This window comes from Onychostoma macrolepis, chromosome 13 (assembly GCF_012432095.1).
Source record: "Onychostoma macrolepis isolate SWU-2019 chromosome 13, ASM1243209v1, whole genome shotgun sequence".
NCBI classification, from domain to species: domain Eukaryota; kingdom Metazoa; phylum Chordata; class Actinopteri; order Cypriniformes; family Cyprinidae; genus Onychostoma; species Onychostoma macrolepis.
In genome coordinates, this window is record NC_081167.1 from 25,569,685 (window position 1) to 25,588,407 (window position 18,723).

The window sequence follows — 18,723 nt, forward strand, 5'->3', positions numbered from 1 at the left end:
TACTATACGTTAATATGAGCATGACACACCATCCAAACAAACTTCATGCAGTCACGCAATCCTCATGTTGCATAAACACGCAAGACAGAGTCACTCGACCGCCTCATTCACTCTGACACGCAAGAGCCTCTACAGAAATACAACAGCTTGTTTGAAAATCCAGAGAATTCAAAAGTCAAAATCGAATGTTTAAATCCAAAGAAAAAACGAAGCGCTTGCACATTTTAAACTAACAGAAGTGATGTGTCATTAAAATTGATCATATGTCAATTCAAGTTGTTTGTCTGCAAACCACATGAATTAGTTTGTCTATTGATTTATCTCATCTATTCAGTCTATGTTTGATTAATTCAGTCATAGACAGAGAGAGAGACATGTATATAAAATATATGTAAAATACATAAAAATAATGGATAGATATGGATAGTATAAATTAATTTAGTTTAATTAAATATATAATTAGATTAATTAAAAAAAATGTGTGTGTGTATTAAAATACATTTTTGTAAAAATTTACGATTATTATCATACATTGAATTTTTTATCAAGAGTATAATTCTAGTTCTATTTGTATTTTTTCTACAATCGATGACTCATTAAAATCACAATCATTAACGTGTTCTGCATATTTACGCAAGTATAACCCAGGATAATACTGGGTTACAATTTACAATCTCTCTTTTTCAAGGAAACTGAAAGGAAAACTCTTCTGCATGCAAATTTTTGTGCAATCGATTGCTGTCTAGAATGAGAGCATCTAACTTACAAACAATGGCTCACAACTGTGACAAATTAAAGCCTACTGGCTAAAAAAGACAAACTATTCAATATATCATGACCCAACTTCATGTATTATTAGGAAACACAGCGAAGAAGGAAAAAAGACTGCATTTGTTGAACCATTATATTATAAATACAAAAAAACAAAATAAAGAAATAAAGAAAAGAAGAAAAGAAAAGAGGGCACACATCACATCACTCTGGTACCTACTGGTGTGGCCCCTGGCAGCAGCTACAATATAAAACATATGGAGAGACCAAAACCATCTGTGATTTTATGCATCTTTGCATTCCCAAGACAAGAGTGAAGCAACATTGTGAAAATGTCCTGGCACTTTTCATGAGAACATCTCACCTCTTCTATGTCATTGTCCAGTGCGATGATGCCCAGCGGGGCCGTGAGGTTGGCACTCCCTGAGATGGTGGTGCCAACCGAGGCAGACTCACTGATGAACCCCTGGTATGAGGAGCGCTGGAAATATGGCTCCTGGTTGTTCTCATCCAGAATTTCAATCTGCAGGTCAGTGTATGCAGGAAGAGGGTGACCGTTATCCTGCTCGGCCTGTTCACGAACAAACAAACTGTTAAAATTCTCTTAAAAAGAAAAGCTTAAGGTTGTCCTATGGTTGACAGTTGCTTGACACGCTTTAATTTGCAAACAAACTACAATCTGCTATATTTCCATTCAAACATCATGATGACAGTACAATGGTAATGAACGATTACCATATTCAAATAACACTGTATTCACACGGCATTCCTTTAAGTAAAATGACATTACCAAGCTACAATATCCAACATGGTACATAAGAAAAAAATCATTATGGTAAATGACACACACAAAAAAAAGTATCATTGAGATTATTTTTATTAATATTTTGAGTTATTTATTTATTTTTTTTATTTTACTTAAAGTTTATTTTAAGAAAATGATATTTAAGAAAAATGTTTATGGCTTTAGTTTAATATAGAGTTTAAGATAGTTTGTAGATGCATATAAAATATAGATTTGCAAACTTTATATTTTATATAAAACTTTTATAATTATAAATAATATTTTATATATAAAAAAAAAAAAAAAATATATATATATATATATATATATATATATATATATATATATATATATATATATATATATATATATATATATATATATATATATATATAAAATCTTTTTTCAGTGTAGTTAAACTAGTGTAAAGAAATTGTAGTAATGTCTCCATCCAATCAAGTAAAAATAATAATAATAATAATAATCATTTTAAATTCAAATTCATCAAAGGATTTTAATTCACTCATTTGTAATTAAAGTCCAGCAGTTATAATTCATGGACCCAAAACGGCTCAAATTGGTCTTTGTTTATTAAAGAGGAGTATGTGGATACATCTCCCTGAATATTTTCATTTCAATTATGAGCCCTGTCTATCACTGATTTCATTAAGAAGCCATGAAAGACTGCAGCTCAGTAACTCAATAGCCACTTCACACATTTGAAACGCGCACATACGCACATCTGACAATGTTGACAGCGGCAATATTTTGTTTGTTATTTGGTCTCGAATTTCAGCAAGCTTGAAGCGAACCGAGAATAGCATATCGTTCTTTGTTATTATGAAACGACGAAATCATAACAGCAAACACAGTCATGCATCGTTTCACAGAGGAAACATTTAAATTACCCCTGCTGTTACACTGTTGTTCCACCCAAATCTATGACAGAGCAGAATAATTTCACACCAGTGCTCGCTTCCTTTTCACAATTTCTCTCTCTTGCTCTTTCTCTTCCAGCTCAATTCAATTAGAAGATACAGCATGTTTAATGTAATTAAATATATAAAACTCTATTCCAAAAGCTAGTGAGCTGCCTCGCTGTCTACCACCTACAAAGGCAGCATCCTAACTGAAATGGGATCTCAAGTAAGTGATTTGGAACGCTCTACATAGGCAGAAACTGTGAGGCATGCAAATAGCGCTCTTTGCACAAAGCTCATGGGAAACCAGAATGATTTATTGATTTCAGTGCTAAACTAATGATGTGATAAGAAGCATAAATATATGTATCACATACAAAAACTGGGTAAAATAGTATATTGTTAATTAGACAGAACTACACTACTGTTCAAAAGTTGGTTGTTGGAAAGATTTTTTCCAAACAAGTCGCTTACGTTCACCAGGAATCCATTTATTTAATAAAAAATACAGTAAATGGCAAAATATTTTTACAATTTAAAACAACTATTTTAATATATTTTAAAATGTAATTTATTCCTGTGATGGAAATGCAGACTTTTCAGCAGTCATGATTTCAGTCTTGTGCTGCTTAAAGGGTTAGTTCACCCAAACACGAAAATGCTGTCATTAATCACTTACCCTCATGTCGTTCCAAACTCAGAAGACCTTCGTTCATCTTCGTAAAATTATGACTGAACCACTGATGTCACATGGACTATTTTACCAATGTCCTTGCTACAGCTGTACGTTTCTGGACCTGGGAACATTGCAGTTGCGTTGCAGGTCAGAGATCTCTCAGAATTCATCAAAAATATCTTAATTTGTGTTCCAAAGATGAACAAAGGTCTTCCAGGTTTGGAATGACATGAGCGTGAGTATTTTTGGGTGAACTAACCCTTTAATATTGTTGAGGAAATCATGATACATTTTTAAAAGAACAGCATTATTTGAAAGAGAAATCTTTTGAAACATTATAAATGTTTTTACTCTACTTTTGAATGCATTATTTCTGAAAATGAAATTGAATTTTTGAACAGTAGTGTATGTTTTGTCTCTCTAATGATAATGGTAGCTCTAATGATAGAGCTTTTCACTTTCTTTCTTCTGAGTTTGTCACAAATGCACTATAGAGCAACATTCTCCACAAATGTATATGTGCAATTCTGCCTTGCAATAATTTTTCAATAATTATGCTGCATACATTTTATGGAATCCTTTGATTCAAGACAGTGACTATAATGCTTTAAAATGCTTCCTAAATAGACAGCTCACTAGGTGTTTAAACAAAACAGAAGTGAAAATGTGTACATACAGACAGCGTGTTCAATTTTGGATAGTATTGCTGTAATATGAAGAGAATATTTCCAGAAATATACTGCAGTTAATACCGGGTGTCATTTTGGTCGTAAAGCATTGAGCCAGTACTATTGTAAAAATGATGACACTCTTATTGACACTTAAATGTAAGAGCCTCTGGAAACGGTGAGCAGGGTGTTAGATGAACCTCTCTTATCTTCACAGCCATCTGTAGAAGATAACCTGATGGTGATATAATGACCTTAATAACGAGATTGAAGCGCTGGTACAGCTCTCTGTCCACAGGCTTCAGCAGTCGCAGCTCAGCCGTGCTCCTGTTGAGTGAGAAGAATTCTGGGTACGTAGCAGGTTGACCTGAAATGCAGTACAGAGAGAGACACAAAACTTGTGCTATTATATGATTCATGCTATTATTTATACTAAGCTATTGGATACAAAAAAGGGAATTTCATATGCCCCACCTGAACTTATATAGTCTGCTGTAAACCCAAATAACACATTAAAGAACTGAGTTTCTCTTTTAAATGTATGGAAACATTGGTTAAGAGTGCAGCTGTGTATGTATGTGTCTATTTTTCAACACTTGCAAAATATGTGAATTGAGGTACCTACCAACCAGTATGAAATACAGGATTCCCGGTCTGTCTGAGGGTGGCTGGATGTTTCTGTCCTGGTCGATGGCTCGAATGGGAGGTGTCACATTCAGAGGGTTCAGTTTGCTCTGAAAAAAAGAAGACAGGAATAAATGACTAAGGGGGCAAACAAGATTAGAGTAGAGTAGTACTAAATTAATTAAATATGCAATCTTTGTATCCTTTTTATATCTATCGTTTCACCCTAGTCTGGACTCAAATGTTTCTCATCAGATTCTTCCAAGACCAAATGATCTGAACTATGCTATCCGCACCCACACATGACTCCAGTACACCAGTTAACTTCAAACCATTACTTCTGCCCAAAATACAAGTCAATTGTTCATAATAACGCTTCCTCCAGTGAAAAAGTCCATCCCATGATGTCCTCTTACATCCAAACATATTTATTTAGAACTGTTTTGCACTGTTTTCTCGTGTACATGATTGATCTGTGCATATTTCTCTCCTAATTCAGATGATTTTTTTTTTCACTGGAGAAAGAAATATTTTGGATTTTTTTTTTTGTTTGTTTTTGTACTTCACAAGACATTAATTGATGAACTGGAGTTGTGTGAATTATTATGATGTTTTTATTAGCTGTTTGGATCTCATTCTAATGGCACCCATTCACTGCAGAGGATCCATTGGTGAGCAAGTGATGTAATGCTAAATGTATCAAAATCTGTTCTGATGAAGAAACAAACTCATCTACATCTTCGATGGCCTGAGGGTGATTACATTTTCAGCAAATTGTCATATTTGGTTGAACTATTCCTTTAACTAACCATTAGTAATAATGGGCAACACATTTGACACAGTATTTATTCATCTTTGTTAATGTTAGTTTAGCTGTTCATTGTTAGTTCATGTTAGCTCAAGCCATTAAATTATAGATACAACTTTGTACTTTTACTTCTCCAAATGGGGAAGTCGTGGCCTAATGGTTAGAGAGTCGGACTTGTAACCTAAAGGTTGCGAGTTCGAGTCTCAGGTCCGGCAGGAATTGTAGGTGGGGGGAGTGAATGTGCAGGCTCTCTCCACCTTCAATACCACAACTGAGGTGCAATCTAAATTCCAAGTATGGGTAACCATACCTGGCCACATGTCACGTCAAATTTCAGGAAAAACATCTGAAACAAAGCTGATACATAAATAGAACACTTTGAGATCTCCATTAAGTCTAAAGCTATGAAAGAGCATCCACTGAGGGACGTTTTCCTCTGGGCTAAAAGCAAAGCTCTTGGGACACTTGATTGTATTAATCTGCGCTCTACAGATGAGTGTGCATTTCGTGCAAACAAATACGGCCTCTAACGGATATGATAATATGAAGCATCTCCTTTGGGATTGGTGCTTCATTAAAATGGCAGCGTAAATACAGACAGTCCATGTTAAATATGTGAGCACAGTAAATCAGAATTCTTGCCCACCTGAGACGTTTAAAACTACCCATAATCCCCCCCTTCAGCAGGCATTAGGCCGATTAATCTGTGCCTAGAGACAGGAAAAAGACTCTCGAACCATATCCCAGCTCTAATTGTGAAATATGTGACCTCATTAATTACCACTATTCCTGCCAAAGGAAATGAGAGAGAATCTATGTTGGGAATGGAACGCTAGCATAATGCTTACTGCATACTGCGCAGTACACACTGACTACTGGCCAGTATTGTTTTCAAAATAATATCTGAAACAGAACACATTACTACGGGATGTGTTTACAATAACTTATTAAAACATTACTTTTAAAATCCCTGCAGTACCATGTGTAGCATGTGAATTTTCAGTATGTACTGCATAAGAAGATAGCTGAAAGCCACAATTCAGTTAAACATGCAAGGTAATGTGACTACAATGTAGCATAAAGTTCCATAATGCAATCACTCTGAACTTATTCAGCTATTTCAAATAGTGGCATGCTATATTGCTGTCACATGACCCCATTATAATTGTTTAATTTAGTTAATGATATGAATTTTCATCTCAAACAAACAAAGATACACCACAGTTAAAGTTTGTGGTCAGTAAGATTATTATTATTATTATTAATAGTAGTTAATACTTTTATTCAGTAAGGGTACGCTAAATTGGTCAGAAGTGACAGTATATTATAGTAACATTTATAATCTTGCAAAATATTTCTATTTCAAATAAATGCTGTTATTTAGAACTTTCCATTCATCAATGAAACCTGATAAAAGTCTTACGGTTTCCATATAAACATTAAGCAGCACAACTGTGTTCAACATTGATAATAATAAAAAATGTTTCTTGACCAGCAAATCATTATTATAGTATATTAAAATAAAATATTTCTTCAGAAAATTATTTCCTGAAGGATCATAAAGACCGGAGTAATGATGCTGAAAATCCAGCTTTGCATCACAGGAATAAATTACATTTTAATATATATTAAAATACAAAACAGCTATTTTAAATTGTAATAATATTTCAGAATATTTTTGTTTTTACTGTTATTTTTTTATCAAATCAATGCAGCCTTGATGAGAATTTGAAGACGTTTTTACTTGCTTTTTAAAAATCCAATTTAACTTAACTTTTGACAGATTAAATAATAATAATAATAATAATAGATTTATTTTCATATATTTTTTCAGTATTGTATTTTGCACAGAAAATGTGCATATAGATTATTCATACTATAGTATATACCTACTTCAGAAATAGTAGTATGCTACTCCAAACACAGCCATTGTCAGAGCAGATCAACAAAATTTATGTAAAATGTGTGTGTGGGGAGGTGGATCACCCAATCTAAATAAAATTTCTGAAATGGAACACACTAATCCTTTATAATTTGTGGGATAATCAGAGAACAGCAGAAAAGCGAAAAGAGTTTGTCTCTGTGAAAATGCATGAATTCCAGCAAGCAGAATGCAAAAAGGAAAGTAAAACAACTAGAAATGAAGCAAATCTGCAGCACATTTATTCAGTGCAGAAATTGGCAGCCGTTGGGAGTGCAGCGTCTGCAGTGGAAAACATTTTTAGCATAAATTACGGCAGTCCCCCATGAGCAAAGATCAGCCATGGCTGTATGTGCTGGACTCTCTGCTTTTTTCTCCATGTGGTTCCATAAAGATCCATCTCCTCAGAGGTCTGCCCACCGTAGCTCACCTCAACTGGGGTCTGATTTCATCAAAGCTTCACATCTTGGCTTTGATGGGTGATGAACCCTGTGGTTTTACTGAGGGTCTCATCCCGCTTTGTCTCCCTGTCCCTGATCTCATTCAATCTGTACCAGCTAGCTTTCATCAGGCACCTCTTTTTCTCATCTAAATCCCTCGTTTCTCACCCTTGCTGCCCCTGCTGTATGAGTCTCATCTTTAGCCAAGCACAGGTCAGTAGAGCAACGTATATGATGGGAAATATGAAAGGACTGACATTTAACCGGTGAAGGGTCAACAAAACACCAACAACACAATGACACAAATACTGAACTTTACACTTTTCTTGAGCTTGTCCATACAATGTCCAGTGAAGACATCAAAATGTCCTGCAAGTGTCCATGAACAAGACGTGATTATTACAAAGATAACCAAAAGTTCACTATTGGATTCTCAATTGTCAAATGTCAATTGTGCCATTCTGCAGTCAAACATGTTCATGTAACTGCTGAACTGCATAATTTTTTAATACCATTCATATACCATTTATAATTTTATTTTATACCATTCACAGGTTTGAGGTTAGCATGCATAATTTTATGACTCAAGAATGCATTAAATGGATCAAAAGTGACAGTAAAGTTAAAAATATTAAAATAAATGATGTCCTTATGAACTTGCTATTCATCAAAGTAAAAATTGTATCACATTTTCCACAAAAATATTAAGCAACACAACTGTTTTAAACACTGATAATATTAAGAAAAAAATGAGCACCAAATCAGCATATTAGAATGATTTGTATAAAATCTATTTGTATTGCAATATTATTTTCTAATATAAATGTTTTACATTTTTTTATCAAACTAATAAAGCCTTGATGGGCATAAGATACTTTTTTTTTTTTTTCCAAAAACATTTTAAAAATCGTACCTACTCCAAACTTTTGAACGATAGCAAACAGTCAGTGAGTCTTTCTCTAAGAAAGCATCTATCCAGAGCTGCCCCTTTGCATAACCTCAGGTCACCCTGTCCTGCTCATTGAGTCACAGGTGAAGTGTTTCGGTCAAGTTAAGACATCTTCCTGCCTTTGTACCTAGCTATACCAGACGCTGCATACAGCATCATGACTGTAAGTAACAGGCTCTGACAACATCCTTACTTGAAAATCCAGGTAAAATCTTAAAATGGCAGCTGGTTTTATATGGTTTCTAACCATTCAACTGGGACCTGCTAGAAACCATGATCATTAGATGGTCCTAGATCCACTTACAGCTACCTGGTCTGGACCTGTTTTTCCAGTAGGAGATCTAGTAGGAAAATAAATGTCTGAAGGGAATATTCAACATTTAAAGACCTCTGAAGTTCTCTGCAAGTTCTTACCGGGTCAGTGAGCTCAGGAATAGCCACACGGTATGTGATGGGGTTACAGTCCTGTGTGTTGTTGACCAGAACACAAGGGAGGAACATGGGACCCAGATCATCTCCATCCGAGACATCCAGAGTTAGAGTAGTGGTTGCTGTGCGACGAGTTCCCGGATACGGAGCCCGATCCTGGAAAAAAAATGGCATGTTACCATAGATACAGACCTTTAGATACAACATTCACAGATCTGCATACAGAGAGAATAATGAGAACAGAAGAATGAGGGAAACAACAGTTTAATTTATTTTTAAATATTTAAACTCTTAGTCTAATCAAAATAAGTCTTATTTTTTATTTCAATTTTGCTAGAACAAGCATACGTAAACGTAATACTTTAAATACTGTCAGATGTACAAGATGAAATTTAACATCACTGAATCTAGATCAAAAAGGTCAAGAAAAAAATGAAGTGTAATTAAATGTAATTCTCCAAACTGTAATTATTGACTTAAATTCCAACAGCCAGGATCTAAATAAAACGTGCATCATTCATATCAAAGCCAACTCTGCTGTTCTGTATTTTTCCTTCGAATAGATTTCAGAGAGAAAAAGAAAAAAAACACAGTAACACATCCATCCCCTCATTTTCCACATCCTGAAATGATTCCATTTTCTTCAAGGAGAGCTGTTGCAGCCTTGATGTAAAGCATTTATTTGAGCCATTTGGCTCTATGAAAACATGCTCACGGCCTCCAGGGTCTGGACACCCTCATAGGGATGCTGTTCTAGACAGGTTCAGAGCTAGTTGTGTATGCAGCTCGTGTGAGGGTGGAGGGATGCATTTGGAAGTGAATCAGGATGCCGGTTATTCAGTGACAGATATAGGAAGGTGCCTGGAATTTTAAAAAGTGCATTGTGCAAACTGGCAACCTAACAGGCCTAGACCGCTTGACCAAAAAGTCAAGGTTATTTTTTTCAATCTACAGGAAAGGTTACAGAGTAAGCAGTCATTTAGCAGACATCTTTATCCAAAGTGACTTACAGCTCATGGCTCACTCCTTACAGGGTTCAGATATGTAAGCCTTCAATTACTAGCACATGTATATGCACTTTGTTAGGGTTGGTTTGAACTTAAAGCAATGATGTGCACTATAAACAATTTAAGGTTAATAAACAACATATGAACAACATCAAAAACAGTGTTTATAGTAAAACAATGGAAGTTAAGCTGCATTTATAGCAATGGCTCCAGGTGTTGTTTCAAGGCAGGTGACCTTGTCAAACTTGTCAGTCAAAAACTCTCAAATGCAAAAGCTCTTGCATGTAATCTCATAAGTACAATTTCTAACTTATAAACTCACAAATGAAAAAAAAAAAAAAAACATTTAAACATGCAAATACAAATTCCAACCTAATAACTCACAAATGCAAAATCGGGAACTCTCAAATGTAAACTTGCAAGCATAAGTTACTAAACTTCAGAAGTCAGAAGTAGAGATTCCAACTCATAAACCATCAAATGCAAACTCAAAAACATACAAATGCAAGCTCACAAACATGAACTCAAAAACTCTCGAACATAAACTCAAAACTTCTAAACACAAACTCACAAACATGAATTTAAAAACTCAAATGTAAACTCGCAAGTACAAATTCAAACTCTTAAACCTTCAAACTCAAAAATGTACAAATGCAAAATCACAAACATGAACTCAAAAACTCTCGAAAATAAACTAAAAAAGTTGTAAATGCAAACTAATGAACGTGAATTTAAAATCTCTCAAACGTAAACTCATAAGTGCAAATTCAAACTTATAAACTTAAAAAATCAAAAGCTCATGAACATAAACTTACAAATTCAAATCAATAACTCACCAATGAAAATTCAAAAACTCTAAAACCTAAACTTGCAAGAACAAATTCAAACTCCTAAACCTTCAAACTCAAACTCAAAAACTGTCAAATGGAAACTCACAAACTTGAACTGAACAAATTTTGCACATAAAATCACAAGTACAAATGCAAATTCAAAACCTCTCAAATGAAAACTCACAAGTTCAAATTCAAACCCATAAACTTGCATATGCAAATTCAAAAACTCTCAAACTTAAACTTGCAAGAACAAATTGAAACCAATAAACAAACATACACAAAGTAAAAAATGTTCAAACGTAACCTTAGAAGTACAAATTAAACTCATAATCCCTCGCATGCAAACTCAAAAACTCTCAAATGCAAACTCACACGTGAACTCGACAACTCTCACACATAAACTTGCAGGTATAAATTCAAACCGGTAACCTCACAAACGCAAACTTTAAAAACACTCCAATGCAAGCTCAAGCACTCTCAAATACAAACTCACAAACAAATCTAAACTCTCAAATGCACACTCACAAACGCACTAAAGTCACCAGTGCTTTTAAAATAACTCAAACAACTATGTTAAAACTGGAATTAAAAAAGTTTTTCTTTTCTTTTCTTTTCTAAATAAGATATAAATAAGACATACATGCAAAATCAAAGAAAAAACAAACAAACAAAAAAACTATATATATATATATTTTTTTTTTTTTTTACACTAGTCTCATGATGAACATTCATAATGTTTAAGCTTTGTGGCTGCACTTTCAAAACCTTAACATTTATCTCAGCATTAGGCCTTGCCCGAAAGTTATCAACAATATTTTGTACTGTAAGTGCATTATTGCAATCACAATTGTTAAAGTAATTTTTTGTGGTAATCAACATTCTGTCACTATAGCTGTTGTTGTATTTACCCTGAAACACTCCTCTTAAATGTATTAGGCATAAAGGAACAACACTGTATGATAGAGAAGGATATTTTATGTGTTAATAATCTTACATTGGCCTGGACTATAATTAGATAGCGAGTTCTCTCCTCATAGTTCAGCCGCTCGCCCAAAACAATATTACCAGACAGCGTCCCGGAAACACGCACGGTCCTGTTTGACATCTGAGACAGAGAGACAGAGAAAGGTTGCACTATTTTAAATAAAACATTGCAGTTTGAAAGTTCACTCATAAAGTCACTGCTTTAAATTAATCATTAATTACAATGAAGAACTTGAGTGTAAACTGCAGAAGGTCTGTTTGATCTGATGAAGTACCGGGTCATTTGGGTTGTACCGAATGGCGTATTCGATCTGTCCATTTGGTCCGTCATCGATGTCCGTGGCTCCATTGTTTCCTGAGAAGCCGGTGAAGATGGTGGTACCGACAGGAGTGAGCTGGAGAGATATCATTAAAAAAACACATGAAACAAACATCAGACACTGGCTATATGCTTGTGTAACAACACAGCAACTCTGACAGGCCTCAGATGTGACCCATCTGACCCAGATAGTGTGTATGTGTGTGCGTTCCTTCTGAATCCCCTTAGAAGACAGACTAGACAGGGACAGAAGAGGAAGAAAGAAAATACAAAGAAAATACACAGAAAAAAAGAAGACAACAAAAAGTCAAAACGGAAGGAGAGAGAGAGAGCAAAACCTGCACGTATGCCTGCACAAAAATACACACACTACTGATATTAAATAACAGGTTAGGGTCAATCTACAACTGCGGTGGCATTTCCATCTGCTTTTTATCCTTTTTTTCTGAAAAGTAAACTCAATAATAATACATTAAACCTACTGTGTTATATTAATGAATTTCCATTTCTTGTTTCATAGAAGGTCTCGTTAAACCACAGTAGTATTTATTTATTTTTTTTAAATACATTACTGATTTACCCATGGCTGGCGTGTTCAGTGAAGTGATGTTTCATAAAATTAAAGATAATAAAAACCAACAACATCAGAGACAGTACATTTATGAACAAATCAAAAGACATTACAATGACAAAAAAAAAAATGCTAGCATTAATCTTTTTTTTTTTTTTTAAGTTCTGAACCTTTTAAAAATTATTAATGAATAAACAATGCTGGATTAATTATTTTTACTTGTATTATTCTCATTTGCAATTTGTTTTGGATAAGAGAGTCTGCCAAAAGAATAAATTAAAATGGCATAACAGCTGACAAATGTAAAATGTTCTTCATATAATACATTAAAATAAATAAAATATAAAATGTGTTTATGTAAATTATAAATTACACACATATATATATATACTGTATATCAAGACATTAAAATAAATAAATGTATTTATGTAAATTATAACAAAGATTTTAGCTATTTTAATTTTTTTTAGTATACTTTTTAATATTTGTTACTATTTTACAACAAATATTTAGCTATTTTAGTACTTTTTAGCAAAAAAAAAACCATTTTTTTAAATATATTATTTAAATGCATATATAGAGACTTCATATGTGAAAATTACAAGTGAAAATACAGATAAAATATTTCATACTAAAACAGTTTTAAGCCAAGTATTTTATTTTTTTCTAAAAATAACCTTATGTAGCCATTTGAATGTCTTTCTGTTATGACCACAATTGTACAATTTCCCTTGCAATTTTCTCTGTGCTGGAGAACATCAAAAACACAACAAGCCAATGTTAAAGCATGGTAGATTGAATTATTGAAGACACAGTTTCATGGCATGAAGCCAAAAGGATTTTTGGAAAACAACCTGACAATCTAGTGCTAATGTCATCGTGCTTGGAATTCTGAGGTCGATGTCAGCATCTCTTGGGGACTGAAATTCACACGTGAAACCTCTCTCTCCCACACATACAAGACCAGTCTGCCTCTGGGGCTCCAAATCACCCAGAAAACCCATGAACCAAGTCACGGGTTTTTGGATCAAAAGCAACTCACGTGATCGCATCCGCCCCCAAATGCAAATACCACCTGATACTTTCCCCTTCCTGCCCCGCACCCCATTGACTTCATCACTTCACTATATTTCTCTCCCTCTCTTTCTCGTTTTGCATGTACAGGAGGAGAAAGACAGGAAGAAAGGATGACAGCATTTTTGACTTTTGAAAGAGATTGACAAGCATAAAGAAGCCAAGCTTTTACACACCCAACACGTACACACAAGATATTCAAATGTATTCCAAATAAGTGAAAGCCATTAAGTTTAAAAATAGTCCTCATATCTGCACTTGTGGAGAAGAGGGTCAAGTGAGTGTGTGCGTGCATAATTTTAAGAATAATTTTGAGCCGATGCCAAAATGGGATGGTTTTAGATCTGAATAACTGATGGAGCACACCAACAGACTATACAATGACTTCATATGTGTCGGCTTCACTCTCTGCTCTCTATTCATTCATGAGCACAGTTTTCTTGATGTATTTCCTATTGAAAGAGTAAATTTGAGTAGGACATATGGAACGGTTTTGTGTCAGTTTCTAATAACCAGCAAAATTTTGTTTATGACAGCATCCTTCAGAAATCATTCAAATATGCTGATTTGGTGTTTAAGAAACATTTCTTAATAAACACATTTTTATTATCAATGCTGAAAACAATTGTGTTGCTTAATATTTTTGTGGAAACTGACTTTTTTTTTGCAGAATTATTTGATGAATAGAAAGCTCAAAAGGAAATTATTTATCTGAAATATACATCTTTTGTAATATTATAAATGTCTAATATCACTTTTGATCAAGTTAATGTCTCTTTGCTAAGTATTCATTTATATATTTAAAAGAAAGAAAGAAAGAAAGAAGTTACTGACCCCAAATGTTTAAAAATGTGTTTGTTTGTCTTTCTGAAATAACACTCACTAAATAAACATAAAACATTAATAAACATAATGCATACATTTAAATAAATTAAAAATATAAATTAAAAATAATAATGCATCATTGCTGAATAAAAGCATTAATTTCCTTCCAAAAATAAAATAAAATAAAATAAAATAATATTTCAAAACTTTTTTTGTAATTACTTACTGGTTCATTGGTCACATTGGTCACACAGAACTCACTTCACAAAATTTGCATTCCATGCACATTCAATTGGAACTGAATTGACAGAGACAGAAAGTAAATGAGGCAGTGCATAAGTGATCAGGCCTCACCTCATTAACTGATACATAGTAACGAGGCTGCTGGAAACGAGGCGTGTTGTCATTTCTGTCCCTCACCACTATCCGTACTTCGTGCAGAATAACCGTTCCCACCAGCTCATTGGTGCACTGAACCTGAACCACGATGGTGGTGATGTAACTGGGTGGCTGGAAGAAAGCACATATACAGGGGATTATAGAACATGAAGTAAACATACATTTGTACAACAAAAATAATTATATTTGACCGCAGTACAAAGCAAAACACGAATCATGACACAAGGCCCCTACAGATGAGATGTTACAGCTGAAAACATACATTCATGGCAACATTTATTCAAGGTAATATATGGTAATACTACCCATTTGTGATATTTTCAAAAGCTATGGCCAGTGATCAATAACATTAGGGTATCCAGCGGCAGCAAAGTGCATTAACAATACAGCCAATCAGCCTGGATGTGTGAATGCACAAGATTACATAACGTAACAATACAAACAGGATTAATGTCAAGTCTGCTCATTCTCTTTTGGATAAATAAGGTGTTTGGCTTCAAGTACTCTGAATAAAACAAACAGTGGAGCTGTTGAAGGAAGTGCCTGAATCCCACAAAGCCTCGTAAAGAGGACGAGGAGGAGGAAGAGAAGGATATGTCCTGTAATCACTATCCAATAGTGTCATAAAAGGCCTGTCACTAACACAATGCTTCTCAGACGAGCACACATGTGAGGGGCTAGCAAGCCTCTTTATAGAAGATTGGTGTAATGTACAGACAGACAGTATAAGATGGAGGAGATGAAGTACTTGTGGAAAATAGGAGAAATCGCAATGCTCATATTGCAGCTGTAGGAGTACAATCTCCTGCCTTTTGATGGAGGACTTGGCTGTTCTTGTACTGTAGAATAGTACATTGCACTTCAAGCACAGTCTAATACAGCCAAAAACCTTATAAATATATATCTTAATAAAGATATTGAAGTCTCAGACAACCCTATTTGCTCACATTGTATGAATCTGAAATGACTGTAAATACAAATGCAGTCAAAAACTTTATATAAAAATGTTTTGGTCTTGGTTTCTGGTTAAAACAATACCAACAATAACAACAAAATAATAATAATAATAATAAAAGAAAGGATAATTACCTGACTGATTAATTAATTAATTATTACAATTAACAGTATAACTACATACAATACAATAAATTTAATTACTGTAAGAAGCAAACTTTTGAGAAATATTTTTCACAAATGGCAAATTATTTTCAAGCTAAAACCTCACTAAATTAATATATATATATATATATATATATATATATATATATATATAAACTAAAGCAAACAATAAATGAATAATAATAATAATCTAAAAATAATGAATAAGTAAAATAAGCAAAGAAGAGATTTTCTTTGACAAATGACAAATTATTTTGAAATACAAATTATTTACTATACACTATTAAATTACATATATAAATTATCATTATATATAGGCTATATATATAATGATAATTATATTATTATTCATTTATATAATAATAACAACAACAACAATCTGAAAGATAATTAATAGCTAAAATAAGCAAACAAGAAGATATTCTATTATGCAAATGACAATCTTTAAGATATATTCTCTGAAAATTATTTATATTATCATGAAACGGAAGTTATGATGGTCTTTTCTTTCCTAATAAGTGATAGGTTGTCCCACCTTCCCGCCGATAAACATGTCGTCAGAGAACAGAAGAGATGTTGCTGCAAGCCATTCTTTGCTTAAAGATTACTAGGGCGCATGAAATTTAAAAAAATAATGATGTGTACAGATAAATCATTTATAATAAACACTTCAATATTCCATTATATTACATTAAAAACTAGAATAGTCCATTTCGATTTCATGGTGACTTTATTATCTCATGCAATTTTGCATACGTATATTTATCTTGATTCAAGGATGTTAAAATATTTTACTGGAAAGAGTAAAATACTGATTAAGAAAATGTAGCAGTTCTGTGTGGCTGTCATGATCTCATTACAGTGGTGTGTGCTGGTTTGCTGTTTTATTTGTCTTAGAGCCTTCAGGCAGACTGCCATATATATATATATATATATATATATATATATATATATATCCGTTTGTGCCAGCCAAGGACAACAGCAGCAATATGTTATTTCTGACAGAATGTGTGTGTTTGTTGACTTACGTCTCGGTCCAACACTCGTCCGGTGCTGTTGAGATACAGTCTCTGCAGCGCAGGGTCAAGGATAACCCAGTAATCGTAGTTGTCCAGTAGCGTCAAGGAGATGGTTCTATCTGGATCCTGAGCGCGACCGTTGATCTGCATGTTTTCTACCAGAACGGTTCCTGACAGAAAGAAATAATAGTTGTAAATCCTCATTCTGTACATATTCATTAGCGTCCTCACTTGGCTCATAAATATCTGTGTATGAGAAGCTGATTATGTAAGAATGTGAAGGTCATAATTTCAGCATGTGTTAATGTATGGTTGGCTGAGTTCTCGCCTCTCCTCCAAGATAATTACACTTCATTTTATGCTTCAATGTGTTACAAATTATTTCAACTCCTTTTAAATCCCTGCAGAAAAACACAAAATAATAAGTCCTCACAGAGCACGAACCCCCATCCGGTGCTATTCAATTAACGTTCCATGAGGTCCAGGCTCTGCATTTCCCTCCCAACAAAGGTCTGTACAATCATAACAACCATGTTTTTAAATAAAGGGAATATTCCTAAAATATGCTTTTTCACTGGAATGGATGACAATATTTAAGAGCCATTATTTGAGAAAACATTCACCTGACAGCCAGCTTAACCTAAGATTTCTAAGGGGACTAATAGGAAAGACTGGGGCTAAAGTAAAGCCAGGAATCACCTATGATTCATTATAAACGTTCAGGCTGGCAGCTGCATGCCCTTGCAAAAAGAAAGAAATAAGGTTTCCTGAAAGTTGTCGAACTAGTCTCTCCAAGCATATATCCTGTACAGCATAAAAATACTGAACTGATCTCTTCGGTAAAACAAATGCTGCATTATCTAGCAGCTATTAAAATTGTGTAAATTCACCAAAATAGTAAATATATAAACAAACATTTTAATAGATGAAAAATTCCATGCAAGGGCTTCCAGGAACATGATTTATGCAAACAAATTACTAAACATCATAGTTTCATAGAGTTTTTGATTCACTGAAATTAACTGTCTCAAATGATTTCTAAATAAGTTAATACATTTTAATTCAAAATAAAATGTATTATTGTATTTTATTACAACATACATCTTAAACACACATTAAAGGTATAGCCCACCCAAAAATGAAATTTCTGTCATCATTTGTTCATCTTCAAGTTATTACAAACATGTATGCGTTTCTTTGCTCTGTTAAGTACAAAAGAAGATGTTCTAAAGAATCTTGGTAACCAAACACTTGATGGTAGCCATTGACTTCCATAGTATGGGAAAAAAAATACTATAGAATTCAAAGGCTACTGGCAACCGTTTGGTTAACAACACTTTTCAAAATATCCACTTTTGTGTTTAATAGAGGAAATAAACTCCACCCAAAATGAAAATTTGATGTTTATCTGCTTACCCCCAGGGCATCCAAGATGTAGGTGACTTTGTTTCTTCAGTAGAACATAAACGGAGATTTTTAACTCAAACCATTGCAGTCTGTCAGTCATATGTCAGTCAATGGTACCCATGGCTTTGAGAGCAAAAAAAAACATACACAGAAAAAAACTAATTAAACCCTGCGGC

The 18,723-nt window shown here is 33.8% G+C and overlaps 1 protein-coding gene across 1 annotated transcript in view; it reads right to left on the minus strand.

Moving 5' to 3' along the window:
* Positions 1 to 18,723, minus strand: part of pcdh15a (protocadherin-related 15a) — a 231,551-nt gene that overhangs the window by 118,548 nt on the left and 94,280 nt on the right. The window contains exons 6-13 of the mRNA XM_058796177.1: positions 17,150 to 17,310; positions 14,958 to 15,113; positions 12,090 to 12,209; positions 11,825 to 11,935; positions 8,976 to 9,146; positions 4,445 to 4,553; positions 4,074 to 4,186; positions 1,136 to 1,342 (exon numbers count right to left, since the gene is read on the minus strand). Coding sequence (XP_058652160.1) covers positions 1,136 to 1,342; positions 4,074 to 4,186; positions 4,445 to 4,553; positions 8,976 to 9,146; positions 11,825 to 11,935; positions 12,090 to 12,209; positions 14,958 to 15,113; positions 17,150 to 17,310 — 1,148 coding nt within the window. The remainder of the gene's footprint in view (positions 1 to 1,135; positions 1,343 to 4,073; positions 4,187 to 4,444; positions 4,554 to 8,975; positions 9,147 to 11,824; positions 11,936 to 12,089; positions 12,210 to 14,957; positions 15,114 to 17,149; positions 17,311 to 18,723) is intronic.